The sequence below is a fragment of the Colletotrichum destructivum genome, chromosome 1, assembly GCF_034447905.1.
Source record: "Colletotrichum destructivum chromosome 1, complete sequence".
NCBI lineage: Eukaryota > Fungi > Ascomycota > Sordariomycetes > Glomerellales > Glomerellaceae > Colletotrichum > Colletotrichum destructivum.
Genome location: NC_085896.1, coordinates 3,179,938 through 3,195,703, shown reverse-complemented (window position 1 = coordinate 3,195,703; position 15,766 = coordinate 3,179,938). Strand labels below are relative to the sequence as shown.

At 54.7% G+C, this 15,766-nt stretch overlaps 4 protein-coding genes across 4 annotated transcripts; 2 read left to right on the top strand and 2 right to left on the bottom strand.

Annotated features, from left to right (window-relative positions):
* Positions 1-730: 730 nt before the first annotated feature.
* CDEST_00963 (uncharacterized protein) lies at positions 731-943 on the top strand (the record flags this gene model as incomplete). The annotated part of the gene is made up of 1 exon (XM_062917122.1): positions 731-943. The coding sequence occupies one exon, from the start codon at positions 731-733 to the stop codon at positions 941-943; it is 213 nt and encodes a 70-aa protein (XP_062773173.1).
* Positions 944-1,890: 947 nt separating this feature from the next.
* Positions 1,891-2,524, bottom strand: CDEST_00962 (uncharacterized protein). Its single transcript, XM_062917121.1, has one exon. The coding sequence runs from the start codon at positions 2,506-2,508 to the stop codon at positions 1,960-1,962; it is 549 nt and encodes a 182-aa protein (XP_062773172.1). The 5' UTR covers positions 2,509-2,524; the 3' UTR covers positions 1,891-1,959.
* A 1-nt stretch (position 2,525) lies between these two features.
* CDEST_00961 (Putative leucine-rich repeat domain superfamily) lies at positions 2,526-6,202 on the bottom strand. The gene is made up of 3 exons (XM_062917120.1): positions 5,956-6,202; positions 5,141-5,357; positions 2,526-5,072 (listed from the first exon to the last, which is right to left on the bottom strand). Exons 2-3 carry the CDS (start codon positions 5,171-5,173, stop codon positions 2,544-2,546), a joined length of 2,562 nt encoding a protein of 853 aa, XP_062773171.1. The 5' UTR covers positions 5,174-5,357; positions 5,956-6,202; the 3' UTR covers positions 2,526-2,543.
* Positions 6,203-10,659: 4,457 nt separating this feature from the next.
* On the top strand, positions 10,660-11,353 carry CDEST_00960 (uncharacterized protein; the record flags this gene model as incomplete). The annotated part of the gene is made up of 2 exons (XM_062917119.1): positions 10,660-10,994; positions 11,088-11,353. 2 exons carry the CDS (start codon positions 10,660-10,662, stop codon positions 11,224-11,226), a joined length of 474 nt encoding a protein of 157 aa, XP_062773170.1. The 3' UTR covers positions 11,227-11,353.
* Positions 11,354-15,766: the final 4,413 nt, after the last annotated feature.

Genomic DNA, 15,766 nt, shown 5'->3' with positions numbered 1-15,766 from the left:
TGGTAAATCTACCCAGTCGGTTCAACAGCCCAAAGGCTGGTACCCTCGTCAACCTTCGACCAATTGTGTCTACTCTTCAGTTTCAGTTGCCTCCTCGTGTACTTTGAAGCCCACCCCCACAGAGACACCCGACCAATCTTTGCTTCGAGATGATGTTTTTGGGCTTTTTTATCTCTTTGTGATGAGACCCTGAGCGAGCCGCATTTTTGGCCAGGTCTCATGTTGATCCCCTGTTGAGCTTGCCAAACTCGATTGTTTCTCTTGGCTCGGTTGTTGTTGATGGCCGAATGCACATAGCGATTTTCTCGTGACCAGCTGGTCAATGCATATATTTGTGTATGTGAGAATGTAGGGTATCTGCCATGCCGCCGTCCTGGGCCTCCTTCCTCTTACTGCCTGATCTCTACCCTACTTTTCCAAACTCCCGACCTTCGCTGTTCGACAGTATATAGCCCCCAACGACAGATAATATTGTCACCAAGGCCCGTGGCTCAATGGGATTACTAGGCACTCATTCATGAGTCTATTTCTGAACGTCCCAGGCCACGGGTCGTGAGTTCGAATCTCACAGTAAAATCCTTGCATCGTTACACCTGAGGCTGGTAAGAGCCTCCTGGGATTTTCGTAGGCCCATGTCTTCGGATATGGGCCGAGCTTTTGGAAAACCCGAACACCAGAATCAAACGATGTGTGCGTGTGGCTTGTTTTTGTAGTGGTGTTCCTCGCAAAGATGAGAGCAGAGAGAATATGTGTTGTTGACGTTGTTGCGTCGTCACCTAAAGGCTTGTTTACCTTCCTCCACTTCACTTACAAGCGCGCCTTTTGGAACATGGTCACTGCTCGGTCAGTCGAGTCGGTACAGCCTGTCAACACTGTGGTGGAGATCTTCTCCGTCAGCGTTCGTACATGTGGAAGGAATTCTAACTACATCATTGATCCCTGACTTCACTTTTCCATTTTCCCTTTGACATTGCCCGTCTCGCTTGCTCTGAGGTTTGGGGTTCTTCAATGATGCAAAGCCCACGACTCCTCTAGGAGCGCATCCCATTCATATATACCTTCTGCGCTGGCTTGCGACGGAAAGATTGACTGCTCAGATAACTCACACTTGCGCGGGCGTTTAACCGTCTCCTATAGAGTATAGAAGAGGAAAAACACGCAAGAATGGGCACGGTTTACGTATTTCTTACATGCGAGCAAAGCCTGGAGTCGAGTACATCAAAGAACCCCTTCCCAGAATGCGGTCTCGATATGAGAACTAGTGGACAGAATAAAGAAAATGCGTAATATCATTTCATCCGAAGGGAATCGGGTCAAGCGGTATTAACCCACCTGCCAGGATGACCTGCCGCAACACCGCCCGTCCCTATCGACTCGCTACACATTCGTCCCCCAAAGCTCGGTTGTCTTCCAATAAACACGGGAAGGGAAGAGGGGATAACAGTAAAGAGGTCTAAGGACCGTGAGGCTTGAAGCTATGCATGGAGGAGCCCTCTCCTCCGAGTAGGGAACAGTGGCTCATCACAGTACAGCCAGTAGCCAGCCCACTCAAGCATGGAACCGTACGGAGAGCAAGGCGCGAACCACATCAGTTGTCTGCAGTTTCTGTTGATGTATATACATGGGATAGCTTGTCAAAAGCCCATCACTATCAAAAGCAGTCTGGAGCCAGTGGTCAGCTGGTCAATTTCCTCCCGGGACCCTTAGGCCAACCCAGCAGCCCATCTGCAAGATCGGGATTTCGGCATAGAAATGGCCTCGAGCCGGTCAGTTAAACCGGACAGAGTTCGAACGACAAGAGGACTTCGTATAAACTTCATAGTGAGTGCACAGTGAATAGAGAGAGTCCAGTCAAATATGCATTGCATCATGTATTAGAGGTTGACCACCAGCTTGTCCCTCAGACAAGTGTTCATCTAACGTACCAAAAAACAACATCAAGAACCACACAACGCAAACTCATGCGGGAAAGTTTTCGTGCCCCATGATACAAAGACGGTAAAGGGCACTCGAGATATGTTTCCACCAACGCCAGGCCCTGATCCGCAACATGTGCAAAAAAAAAAAAAAAAAAAAAGAACAAAAAAGACATGTCTTGAGAAGAGAAGAGAAGACGACGAAGCGTGCACCCCCAATGTCACTCGCTTTTTTACCCCTCCCATCCCTGTGATGCCCAAGAGAGACCTCGTCGAGGTCGCGCCAAGAAACCAAAACGGACAGGAAGCGACAAGATCTACTGTGGCTTTCTACCACCTCGGGCGGTGCAATCCGTGCAAAGCAAGATGTGGCAACTGAAATCCAGATAACCACCAAAAACCGGAACGCCTCGTACGCTATGCCCTGCCATGCTGAAAACAAATGACCAATAACACAATGGTGTGGACGTGAATTGAATGTCCATGCTCGTGGCAATGCAGGATGCAATGCAGCAGAAGCAGAATTCGAAAAGGCAGCCCAACGATAGAATCGAACCTCGAGAGGGGGGTGGGGTATCATGAAGGGTATCATGTGTAAAGTCGGACTCCTTTTTTTTCTTTTCTTTTTTAGCCAAGGGTGCGGCCACTGTGGATAGCCGGAGGGTGGTGTGAAGTAGTCCGAGGGGTAGTAGGACTAGGCCGAACAGTCGAGGCTGGGCTGAAATCTGGCACCGAGTATGTTGGCGGGCGGGAGGGATCCCAGCCCTCCTCACTGAGCACACTAAGGTAGCCATTTCCAACCTTGTCCCGCAACGCTTCGATTTTCCGGCGGTACATCTCCCCGCTGACGTCCCAGTCCTGAGAGTCTGGCGGGGTCTCACGGGTTGTATAGATGGGTAGAAGCTCGGGAACCACGCTGGTGTCGATGCGGGGCACCTCGGGTTGGGAGTTGGGTTTCCGACTTTCAGAGAGCATCACCGAGGGCAGAGTAGGGGTTTCGGGGGCCTGAGAGATGCGGTAATGCATTTCTGAACTCGCTGCAGTAGCCGTGGCATCTACTGCGAGAGCCTTGACGTCACCGTGGGGGACCGAAATGAGACCGGGTGTCACAGTTGCGGATGCATCTGTGGTCGAGAGATCCACGATCCGCCTCTTTGGTGTCTTTCGGCGGCGGGTAGAACTGGTGTTAACCTCGCTAGTGACAGCCTTGGGTATCGGCCGTTCCTTGCGTAGAACAGAGGGCTCCTTCGGGATGTCGTAGATGATGGCTGGCTTACTGACATCAACAGCTGGGATGTTAGTGGGAGTGGGTTTGACTACCGGCACGGCGGCAGGGATCGGTGTACGTTCCACCAGGTATCTCCTCTCCGAGTAGGTGGGGCCACTATTGTCGATGACAATGTCCTCAGTGTAGCCCGGAGTTTTGCGGAAGAGGTTGAATATGGTGATGCGGTAGTCCTTGTGAGTGCGGGTGAAGGGGTTACCCTCAACCCAGATCTCCCGGATGTCAGGAATGCCAGTCAATCTAGCAAGCTCCAAGGGGTCCGACAAGCGATTGTCTCGTAGGTCCAGCCGCTCCAGGGGATATAACTTCTCGATGCCGGCGATTGATTGCAACCGGTTTGCTCGGAGGTTGAGAGCCGAGATGGCCGGGAGGGGGTTGCGCGTCAGGGAGTGGAGCCCGTCAATCATGCAGTGCGAGAGGTTGAGTGCGCGAAGTGCGGTAAGGGTGGCCAGACTGTCGGGAATCTGAGTAAACAGGTTTGACGACAAGTCCAGGGAGTGAAGTGTGTTTGCAAGGGGCACCAAGCTCGTAGCGGGAATCGAGGTCATGGAGTTGTCGGCCAAACTGAGGTGCTTCAAGAATCGCCACTTCGACGCTGGCAAAGCCCCCATGTTTAGTAGGTTCGAGGAGCTCCCGGCACGACTGTGGTGCCATGAGTCCGATAGGCTCGAGTGCGAGCTACCCGAACCAGAGCGGCGAACCTTGTGTCCTCCTCTCATGTGCGAGGGATTGCGAGAGCTAGCGGGACGAGTTGGCGAGTTGCTGCGCGGTCTTGTTCCCTTGGGCGGCGACATGGCTTCGAACGTTTCGGCTCTTGCCAGGGATGGCCGCCTGCCTTCACCAGCTGTCTCATCAACGGCGTGGTCATGTGTGTTCAAAGAACCAATACCCAAGTCGCCGATTGAGTTTCGAGGGTCTGGAGAACCCGGCACCGAGGTCGACTTGTGAAGATCAGCGTGCGGGATAACGGGACTCCTGCGAGGGCTAGAGCTGGCGGGCCAGGGTGTAGTTGGCGAAGATTGCTGCTTCGAAGTTCTTCTACGTCTCTTATCCATGTCGTCGAGCACGATGTCAATAAGGATATCGGCGGGGTCCTCAACGCCGGCGCGCTTGAGCGTCAGCGATCTCAGCTGCTCGGCCAAGCGATCCCAGCCAAAAAATTGTCTGAAGTCGATGCTGTTCACTTCAAGGGCTTGCACGTTCTTGAAGACATACAACGGGACAGCGGAATCGAACGGGAACTCTTCGTAGCCGCGGATTAATCGAGCGCGCCAGTCGGGGGCAAGTTTCAGGCAGGGTATCTTGGTGAACGCCGAGTAGAGATATTTCAGGTCGGCCTGTATTGCGGCTTTTTGTCGCTCCGTTCGCGCAGCTGAAATGCTGGCACCGATGCCGAAGCTTGTCCAGAGAGCAGACATGCCCGACATGACGCTCCGGACGCTAGACACGGAGTGTATGGACCCAACATCAGAGCCTCGGCTTCGGGATCGTTGGGTGTTGCTCAAAAAGGAAACGTAGTTGGCTGAGGTAGAGCTATCGTGGAGGTTCTCGAGACGGATCTTCATGGGGCCAACAGGAATGGCGAGTTCTTCGAATCGAGACAGTAGGTAAAACAGATGGTGTGGCGTCAAGGCCAGCTTTGCCGACTTTACGTTATGTGTGGTAAAGCTCAGAGAGCCGAGAGACAGGGCGGATGCGAGGCCGTTTGAGGTCGAGGCCGAAGTCGAAGGCCGTTCGGGGACCACGGGGGACTGGGGCGTGGGGATGGAGCTAACGCTCTGAGAGGAGCCATGGCGAGATGCTGCCTGTCTTCGGAATTGCAAAGCGTTGGCGAGAGCCTTTTCGTGCGTGCGCACGAAGCTGGCCAGTTGCTGCAGAGGTCATGTTAGCACAACCAGAGAGGGATGGCAAAAGAGAGATATCAACCGAATCAACGTACCTTTACGAACAACTCCCCGTCTTCCGAGTCCATGATCAAGGACGCATCGAGGGCAGGGAAAGTACAGGGTATAGGGTATCTGAGGGTTGGGAAGGGGGGAAGAGAAGGACGAGTTTGGACGTTAAATATGGTCCAAGGCGGTTCTTCTCGACTCTAGTACCAGATTCCGCAGGTAGGTCGGACGATGGGGTGCAGTTGTGACCGGTTGTACCGCAGCCTGTACAACTAGGATTAGTATGTAGTTGGTGCGTGGCCGAACGTGTTGGAAGCAGATGAGAGTCAGAAAGTCTGAGGGAAGAGGTCTTGCAAAAGGGGGATAATTGCCGTCACGACACTTCGCCGGGCAGCACAGCCGGGATGAGTGAGGAGACTCGTGAGAGGGGCCACGAGTGATGTATCCCGTTGCAGATGCTGCAGGCGTCTTCTTGTCTCACAAGACAGGAATTTGAGGGGGGGTGTAGTACAAGCCGCCGGCGACAACGAGGAGAATGTGAAGGTGTGTCGGCAACTTGAGAAAAGACGGGACGGCCGAGGTTGATGAAGAGTGACAGTACAGACAAACACAGGGCAGAGGAAAATGTGACGGTCGACAGCGAGATAGCAAACGCTGTGGTGAGGTGCGAGACAGGAATTCCCCTCATCCCGCAAGAACGAGGCGAGGTGATAAGCAGGCAGGATGGTGAGGAGTCACAAGAGCGAGGCAACAAGCTGGGCAAAAAGCAAAAGACGGTGATGATGAAGCGTAGAACCGAGTTTTTTCGTGTCGTGGTTCTCGTGAAGACAAACAACGGCACGGCCGAACGGAGAGCACTCACCTTTTGGCGTGGGTAGAGAGGCCGAGATAAGAGATGGCTCGGCGACGGCGGCGATTCTCTTCCTCTTGTTTTGTTTCGCAACGCTCCTCGGGCGGGCGAAAGAGACGGGATCGAAAAGGAACGGTCGGGAGAAGAGGAGGAAAGGACGACGGAGGAAGGACTCGGAAGGGGGTGATTCGAGGTCGAGGAAGCTATTTCCAAACTCCTCACGACAACTCTGCACGACACAGAGAAAAAGGAGTGTGAGGGAAACCGAGAAGGGTCTTTCTTAGATGGAAGGGGGGGTGGTCGGACGGGGTCCGGGTTTAATAATAACAAATGGTCGCCAACCTGCCTTGCCTGTCCTGTCCGACTGGCTGGTGGTGGTGGTGCTCGTGCTGGCGGTTGCTGGCGGTGCCCCGGTGGTGGTGCTGTACCTCCAACCCTCACTCTGCACACCTCCTTCTCGCTCAACCTCCCCTCTCCTCTCCTCTGTCTCTCCTTCTTGCTGAGTCTGTCTGTGGAATACCTACGTAGTACGTACCCATGCCACACTCACACCCACACCCACACCCACACCTCAGTCAATCAACCCACCTATATCCACGCCATCAAATCCACCAGATGCAACGAACAGAGAGACCAGTAGCCAGCCTTCCCTGACGGGTGACCCTGCACCTGGACGGACACCCTGGACTTGAATATCGACAGGCCGGCGGCCCACTCCAGGGTGGATGATATTCGAGAAGAAGCAGTGAAGCACAACCCTGACACCCCTAGACTAGCATTATCCCAGCTGCTCTTGGACACCCTGGCATCCATGGATCCGTCTAGTCGACCCTGCACCCTTCCACAAGAAGCGTCAAGGAGGGTTCACCAGCGGCGGCAGCGAGACGAGAGACAGGCGGGCCAGGAGAGAGGGGGGACGACCCTCGGTTGTCATGTCGGCGATGGTAGGTGACAGGAGAAGAAGCGAAAAGAATAAGAGTAGTGAGAGGAGGAAGCTCGTTCGCTTGTAGAGAGAAGCAGAGCGATTAGCATCTGGAGGTTTATCCCTGTCGGTTGGCGGCGGGTCGCTCAATCAAATCAGAGCAGTGGGTTAGCGGCGCAAAGTATCGGGTACTTCTGGCAATGAGGACCACGGACACAACACAACAAACGGCAGGCCATCTGAGGAATATGCGAGATGGGCCTTTCCATTTCGACTGCAACTGCCTTGATTCCCCTCCCCTCCCCTTCCTCAGTCGACGAGGGTATTTTGTTCCCTGCCTCTTCTGGACTAACTATCCAAGAAGAGAGAGAGAGAGAGAGAGAGAGAGAGAGAGGAAAAGAAGGGGAAGCACTCACGATGCCTGCTCCTGCCATTTTTTCCTGCCTCCTGTCCATCATCGTGATTCGTCCCATTAGCCACAACTCCAGTCTGCAAGTGAGGTGCTTCCCTTCCTGCTCCTGCACCTGCACTTGCACCTGCACCTGCAGACTCTGTGTGTTTCTGTTTGCCTCTCTCTATTTGGCAGTCTTCGTCACAATCGTTTCCCTGCTGCCTCTTGTGCCTCTTGCTACTGCACGTCTTGTTTGACTTGCACCTTCGGTTTTAAGACGTGCATCGCAAGCCGCAGCATGCGGCGACAGGGTGCATCTGACGGCTGATTTCGTTTGATCTCTAGCCCCGGTCTTCTTCCCCTGGTCAATCGCTTTTTTTTTTTCCTTCCCCAATCCTTCCCTCGATCAGTACTGCAGTTTTTCAAGGAGTCGGGAGTCGACCATGGTCACGACTCGACGTTCCCGGTCGTCTCGACTCGACTTGGTCACGAATGCCGCCATCTCCACGGCCGACCCCCCCCCCGCGCCCCGATAAACCCGTTTCCCTCCAGCTCCCCTATTTCACACATGTAGGTACACTACATGGGCCATGTCTGCCACGGCGACTTGCGACATACGGCACCCTAAGATGACATGCACGTGTGTCCCGTATCCGGTCATGGATATTGACATGGCAAATACCCGCACCTCTCCGTCCTGACTCCAGAAAGATAGCTACGTTGGAGCGTCCAATCCGTCGAACACTTGGCCGCACGGCCGGCTCATCATCTCCCAAAAGTCCCATATCTGATGTGTCTAATTCTCCGTGGCAGCATATCAAAACAGTCAAAACAGCCATCGTGTCGCGCTTCCAACCCCTCTCCTCCGCCACCTCGGCCGTTGTTTGTCTCGCCATCGTTGGTTGACCCAGGCGACGACGAGCGGGCGTGCGGCAAAGGGTAGTCAGATGACACAGAGCGCCATCAGGAGGAATGGAACACCAGCGAAGCCACACGGTTGTTTGCGCTGCAAGTGTGTTGGTCACAACTCACTGGGTGGTCACTGAAACTGGCGGCGGCTGATGGCGGAAGGTGGGAGAGGTCGAAGGAGTTGCGGTGCCTGTACTCTGTACAAAGCTTGCTCTCCCCCCTCGAGATGTAGCCCGTTTGTCGCCGAGATTTCGGAGCTCCTTGTGGAGGAGGGTGCGAGGAGGGTCGGGCGGCCAGTCATCCTACGGGGCTTGCGCGCTTGGCCCCAAACGTATGACAAGCGGCGGACTGCACCCGGCCGCAACGCACCGAAGACAACGAGGGGGCCAGAGCCAGGGCGCGCGCGCGCGAGAGAGAGAGAGAGAGAGAATGAAGAAGGAAAATAGTTACTGGCTGTTCGTGAAGACGTATACATACATCTGTCACTCAGTCTCTATGGGATTCGTCAGAGAGAATTCAGCATTGCCAACACAGGTTAACCCACAGACCACTCGGATTTCCCTACCTGTCGCATTCCTAGCACACGAGACAATCACATCATCGTGTTTCCGTCCGGATCCAGCGCATTGGGATGACCGGGCAAAGTAAGTGTGACTGTAAGCAAGCGTCCGCCGTAGGCAGCCCAGCGCAACGGAGCGATTTCGACGTCGAGCAAAGGCTAATTCGCTACCCCGACTCGATCGGCCTCGGGTCCGGCTGGTGCGCAATTCCACCTCATCTTATTCATGCGAACTAGCATCAAGGATCTCGGGCTGCCAGAGAGCCAGTCCAACCGCCAATTGCCATGGTGTTTTCGTCTTCCTTTTTGTTTACACCAGGGAAAGCCATTGTTTTTTGTTGACGATTTCCCGTTGGACGGTCAAGATCTATGGAGGAGGCCTGTTGTTGACCTACCCATTCGGCTCTATTCTCCGCGGGGTTGTCTGAAGACTGCAGCCATCTGCCAGGAAAGGCCTAGCAAGACCCAGGGCCGTTGATAACGCATTCCGGCGAGCATCATCGACTCGTTATGCGTAGGACATTACCGCAATGCCGTTGCCCGTCGCGATTAACCTGATTACGACATGTTTTTTTTCTTCTCCTTCTGATTGACGAGCTCCACGTCGACAATGCGATCTGCCGCAGCATGATGCCATTTCAATACCAGATATGGTATCGCTGACGTCCCTCTTCTGGGTGCGGCAACATGCACACACAGAGCGAGGGTTGGAGACGCGCCTCGGTGCGGCATCACTTGTCCGAGCAGTCTTTGTCTCTCGCCGGTCGCGACACGCCGGTCGACTGACTGTACGAACACACCAGTGCGGTGTTACGCATTGCTCTCCCAGCATTGATATTGAGACTCGAGGCCGCTCCAATAGTGCACAGTCGCGACGGTAAAAGCAAAGTATGGTAAGATTGCAGCGGCTCAGCACGTCCAATAACGCGCATGGATTGTCACGACGACGCTGGATCATGGCGGAGAAGGCCAATCTCGTCTTTTGATCGCCTGTTTCGCCTGTCGGTCCACTTGAGGGCCCTCCACCCCGGCAGCATCTGTATAGGTACCTACAGCACTAAAAGGCCCCGGCACGGTCATCCCATGTCTTGCGCTAAGGGATCCCGGGCAATATCGCACCCTGCAAGCCATCCCACCGAAGGACCCTCATGAGGTCCCCTCCCCTCCGCTTCGCTTGGCTGGTTTCGCTGATAGGTACCCGTACGCGCACCGATTGACAAGGTGGCGCCTAGCAGCGAGCAAAAGCTGCATCTCACCCTCATGCGCAAAGAAACCTCACTGGCTGGGATTCGTTGCCATGTCCGTGCGCAGCGCTCGTCAGTTTTAGCGTCGCCAGACGAGCTTTGCGCAGGCAAAGCAGGGAAGCCATGGGATTGTCAGCCAGCACTTGGGAGAAAGGAGCGTTGGACCCTGTTAGTGTCTGCCAATTCTCTTGGTTCTGGCGCTGGGGCTTCTTCAATAACCTATCTCCATAAAACTCATATTCAACGGCTGCTATCGCTGACGATTGATACGGCCTATGCCGCCGCCGCCGCCGCCGCAACGGGGAGAGAAGCAAAGGTGGTCCCTCAATCATCGTGCATCCATGGCCTCTTTTCTCTTCGCGACAGCCGCCGCTAGTTATTCAGCATCAAGTATACGAGTCTCGTCAACTCTCTTCTCGTGCATGCAGGCTGCTAGCAGCCTTAACCCAAACATCAGCTAGGCGGCCCCGGTCGAAACAGAGACAGACGGCGACGGATGTGTAAGTAGTATGGAGATAGCCTACACTAGGTACCGACCGTTGAGACGCTGAGGCGGCTTGGACGCTCTTTGCCCGTTCTTTTCCTCACAATCATAATCCGCCATGTCTTCCATCTACCTGTTTCTTGGTTTCCCAATGTTAGATTGGATGCTTCCCACCACGATACCCATTTACACATCTAGGACCAGCCGATGGGGAAATCTGGGGAAGAAAAGATGGACGAGGCTGAGAAACGTTCCTCATGCCAATCTATCTCAGATAAGACAGTTTGGTTGCGCCTCAAACTCTACCGGTCTAAAATAGCAACATCTGAGAAACAACTAAACCGTCCAGCCATCACGCTACGACGGATCTTCCTCCGCGATGCCCAGATCCGTCATGCATTCGGACCCGACCTAGAGGCCAAAGCCATGCTCCGCGCTGCTACTTCCACGAATGGCCCCGACGGCATGACAAGTGCGCCTACACGTACCTCATACATTCCTCCCCGAGATTGCCCTTTACCTCTCCATGCCCGCCCGTATCGGTATATGTCTTATAACACTAATCCATCACACTGTCAATCCCCTGTTTGATAGTCTTGCCTATCCTTCTCCGAGCGCCACGACGGACTCCAGAGATCGCCCCTCCCATCCCCCCTCACGCACCCCGTTGCAGAAGCTCTCAAATCGTGTCGTCCTCCAGCTGTTTTCCGATTTCCATCTCCCATCTCAGCCCAGGCGCGAGTCCTATTGCGGCGCCGGCTTGAGAAGCCATAACCCCCCTCCCTTTTCCATGTAGCGACGACAGACTGGGAAATATGGTTGATCGTTACCATCCCATTCCTCGTTCTCCATCTCCTTGTTTCCTCCCACCTTTTTTGCTACATGCATGCGACGAGTCGACACATCACACATAGCGGAACAGCGAACAGAGAGTATCGAGGGCGGTTTCCCATCAGGACGGAGTTTCTCCGGCCAGGGATGGGGGGCAAGCTGCATCCCAGGGAGTGCAATGGCCAACAATTATGTCATAATCCCCACCAGCTCGAGGCCCGCGATACCTCCTGATTGGGACCTCAACGACACCAGAACCCCAGAACCTCTTGTCGCTGCCGATAGCATGTCATCCTGCCTTCGACCCTTCACTATCATCCCTGCAGACCCTCACTTATAGGCTTCTTCATCCCCACACTCTCCTGCGCGCGTTGAGCTTTCTTTCTCTTTCGGCTCGCTGGCTGCGGCTGTCGCCATTTTGAAGGAAAGAGAGAAATTTGTGGAAGGCATCTCATCCACCCGGGATCACCCCCCACTGCTACAAACGCCTATTCCCATTCAGTGCCACACCTTTGATCATGCTCACCACCATGCATCATGAGTTCCCCCCCTCCTCTACCACTCCGCTCCTCCAATATGCCGCGCAGCTGCGCATCAACCATGCCGCCGTCCCCGTGGGAAAATAGCACCTTTTGTTTCTTTCTTTTTCCTATGATGCAGTTTTTTTCATGGTGGCAGGCGCGCGTAGATTATAGTCGTGCTTCAATACTCCACGCACTACCGGCACCAACTACTACCTACAGGGGTAGGTAGGTATATACCCCAAGGCCTGATCATCATCTCCTGGCCGCCATATGTCGGGGGCATTCTCTCTCCGCCCCTGGTCACGCTTCACCTCGTTGTCCCATTCCTCCTCATCTGTCATCATCACCATCATCATCATCGTGCATTATTCCCCTCCGTCGCGGTTCATCGTTGTTGGTCTCCAGGGGCCAGGGTGCTGACGCGCCGTTACATAACCACAACCGCTCGGCTTTCATCATTGTGGACTCTCGAGAGGCTCCATCGTCAAGGGGCCGCCTCACTTTGCGAATAGCTGCATGTTCGGAACCGCGACAGCCTCAACGAATCGAATTCGATACGGCGTCAGTTTGAGACCTCTAAGCCGGGACTATCGTAACGGTATCGGTAAGCCGGCGGAGTGGATGGCCGGCCATCTCGTGCGGGTGGTAGCGGCAATGCGAGTGCGTGCGTCTACCTGTCCTCCGAAGTAGACGCTACATGCTAAGTTCGGTCGCTGCTGCCCGGGTACGCCACACCACCAAGACTAATGTATCCGGACAAGCATGCACACACAATGAAGTGAACGGGTGGACTGGCGACGACTACTCATTCATCACCGTCTTCCGCTATCCCGTCGCTCTGCCCTATACCCGTTGTCGATGTTGCGCTGGCCCTCTTCTAAAGACTTTGGATGCTACATCCCACCAAGCGTTGACGAACCTCTCACATTCTTGCAACAGCACCGACCTTACGCCTTCATGTCGCCGGTGCTCCTCACCGCCTCTCTAAGGGTGGTCGGAGTGGTCGTCCAGATGCAGATTCAAACGCGAGGCAATCAACACAAGCGGCACCGACGAAAATGATTGCGACTCTATGTCTCGCGCGGTGGTTGTAACGCTGACCTCTGTTCCGGGTTAAAAATTTCCATCACGACAGTCGCTTGGATAGGTTAGCATCGGCGCCGGCGAGAGCCCGAACAGTCAAGTCGTCCATTCTGTGGGCGCGGCTGGATTGCGCCGCGCCGCGCCGCGCCGCGACACTCTCATGGCGGGTTGGTTCACGGCTGTCCCCTTCCCCCATCACCACGCATGAGCGACGGCTCGCCTGGCGGTTCTGTCTCTTGACATTTGGTCGGAAGGGCCGAAATCGTCGAATTGCGAGTCAGGCACGTATTCTCTGGTGTCGCGGACGACTCTGCATTGACCCAGGCACCAGAGAAGCGATCATCAGGCACTTGATGCTCGTCTCAGGGATGGCTCTTGTTGGAGGTCGCTAGGTGGCGGTGTACAGTCGTCTCAGGCCTAAAGACATGATGGAGGGTGTGCGGGTTGGCAGATGCCGTTTCCTCATTCGACGTCCCGTCAACCCCATGGTCGCTCATATCAGTGAAACATGGGCCAGACCCGAACCAGGCCGCCTGCGCATCCGGTCTTCCAGGTCGCAACCTGACCTGCAGGCGCAGGAATCATTTGACCGTCAGGCATTTCTCCGCATTCTCACATTCGGAAGGGCCAGACCTCGATGGCGGACGCCGCCCGGGTGCAAAGGAACAAGATGGATGGATGTTGTTCTATTGGACCAAGCCGACAACAATGGGAGCTGACGGTCGACGACCGAAATCCCCGAGGCCTTGAACCAGTCCCGGCGCCAAGGCCTACCAAGAGCGAGCGGCGCTGCTGCGCGCATGTGGCTCTCAATGGCTCAGTGCATAGAACGGCGCGCACACCAATGATATGCCGGACATGCAAGGCTGGACGTCTGGAGACCGGGGACCGCTGACTCGCCATCCAAGAGAGATCGGTCAGCTGTGCGATCCACGTTTGACCTTGAGTCGTTGTCGTCAAGGCTCATCGTTGGGCGGTGACTGCCGAACATGCGTCGATCTCGCCGGATGAGGATGACGAAGGAGAGGGAGGCTGCCCATGAGTGACCGAATTTCGCAACTTGCAACTTTGACGTGTCGACTTTCATGGGAATCCCAACGACATGTCATGTCACTGAGTTCAGCATACCACCCACAAACCAAAACGCCGCCACTGGAACGAACTTAGGCGGTAACGCACTACTACAACATACTATACACCGTTGACGCCCGCCAGCACTACTGCATTTCTGCCACCTCGCTACTTGCTAATGGCCGCTGCGGGAGCCACGGCTTTTTCTCTGCGTCGAGGCTGATGCTCGACAGAAGCGCGCCAAAAAGAATGGGACTGGACTGGATGGAGGATGACGCATGCATGGCCATGGACTGTTGTAGGTGGTTGTTGGTCGTTGGCCGGCGCAAAGAAGATCCAGCATCCGAAAGAGCTTCGTCTGGACTACAGTCTACAGACATACGAACCTACGAACCTATACGGCACACACCGCACTTCCCATGTCCATGTTCATGTTCCGCTCCGACAAAAGACGGAAAGTCTGGACAGTGGCGCTACTCGCGCAACAAGGTTTTGAATTGCGAATTCCAGGGAAGAAGACAACGCTGCTTGAACCCTGAAGATCATCAAGAAATGCCGTCTACCGAATCCGCCGAGAGCTGGAACTTTGGCAAACAGGGGGCACATGATTCGAGGACGCAGCCGTTCTTGTATGCAAGGAATGCTCAAATGTTGGACATCTCGACGCTGGCTCGACAGGGGGAAGGGTTTGGCTTGGAGGGAGGTGATACGCCCTGTGAACACTCACCGCTCCGTCGCAAACTGCGTCTTTCCCCCCCTCCCCCCTCTCTTCCTGCAGACTTGCACCCTTTTTTTTTTTTCTTCTCTTTTTTTCTTCCGTTCCATGCAGGTAAGACTGTAAAGGGTGGACATCGCAGATGCAACCACTGGTTCTGGATCAGGGTTGACGGGCCTCGTTCCATCCGCGAGCGAGTGACGCCATTCCCAAGTTGTCCTAGCCCCTTCAACCATGGACCGGGCTGATGTGTCTCGCTGCTGTTAATCACGACGAGCCATAACCCGCAAAAAAAAAAAAAAAAGGAGGGGCATCTGGACCCTGGAGCTTCCCCTCGATCTCGTGGGGGATTGGCGATGGCCGTGGGCTGCAGCGACCTAAACGCCATTCCCGCACCACCCAATTTGTCGGCTGTCGTGTCTGTCACACAATACCTACTACACTTCACTACTCGAGGACACCATTGCTTGCTATCTACGCTGCAAACAGGCGCGTTGAAGCGTCTTCGGCGTCAGTTTCTCTGGCATATTCCGTCCATTGCGAAACCTGACGGCACTCACTGGGCTCTCTCTCTCCCCCTTCTCTCTCTCTTTGGTCTTGCGGATACGGCACATTTCCTATCTTCTCCTTTACCCTAAAGGAAGCTCATATATGACGCATTTTTTCGTTAGACATCACCGAGTATACCCTGCTTAACCTTTCCTTTGCCTGGGCAGTTCACTTTGTTGCCTTGGAGGAGGAGAGGATACCATCTCTGCCACTGCCGATACCGAAGCCTTACCAAATCCAATGCTCGCGATGCCACCGTTCCAAGTTGCTCATCATCCAACCAAGTAAGTTCGCTGTGCCAAAAGCCGCCGCCAATGATCGGATGGCCGCCCCCTACACACTGCTTGACTCTGCATCACATACTTTTAGAACTGTTGTCGGGCCCTGGACCCTGTCTTGCGCTACAAGTACAGGATTCGCCAACCTCCGCTTTCGCACGTCAACAAAACCTAGTTGGCCCATCAGAACCATCATGAGCTGGTGATCTGACACTGAATGACGGTGGCTTCATGCCGTAATGGGGGCCCGTCGAGAGGCTTCG

Coding starts and splice junctions, on each gene's coding strand:
- CDEST_00962 (XM_062917121.1), bottom strand. CDS start 2,508: ATGATACCCTTCATGATACCCCACCCCCCTCTCGAGGTTCGATTCTAT.
- CDEST_00961 (XM_062917120.1), bottom strand. CDS start 5,173: ATGGACTCGGAAGACGGGGAGTTGTTCGTAAAG. Junction 5,073..5,140: donor ACGGGGAGTTGTTCGTAAAG/GTACGTTGATTC, acceptor TGACCTCTGCAG/CAACTGGCCAGCTTCGTGCG.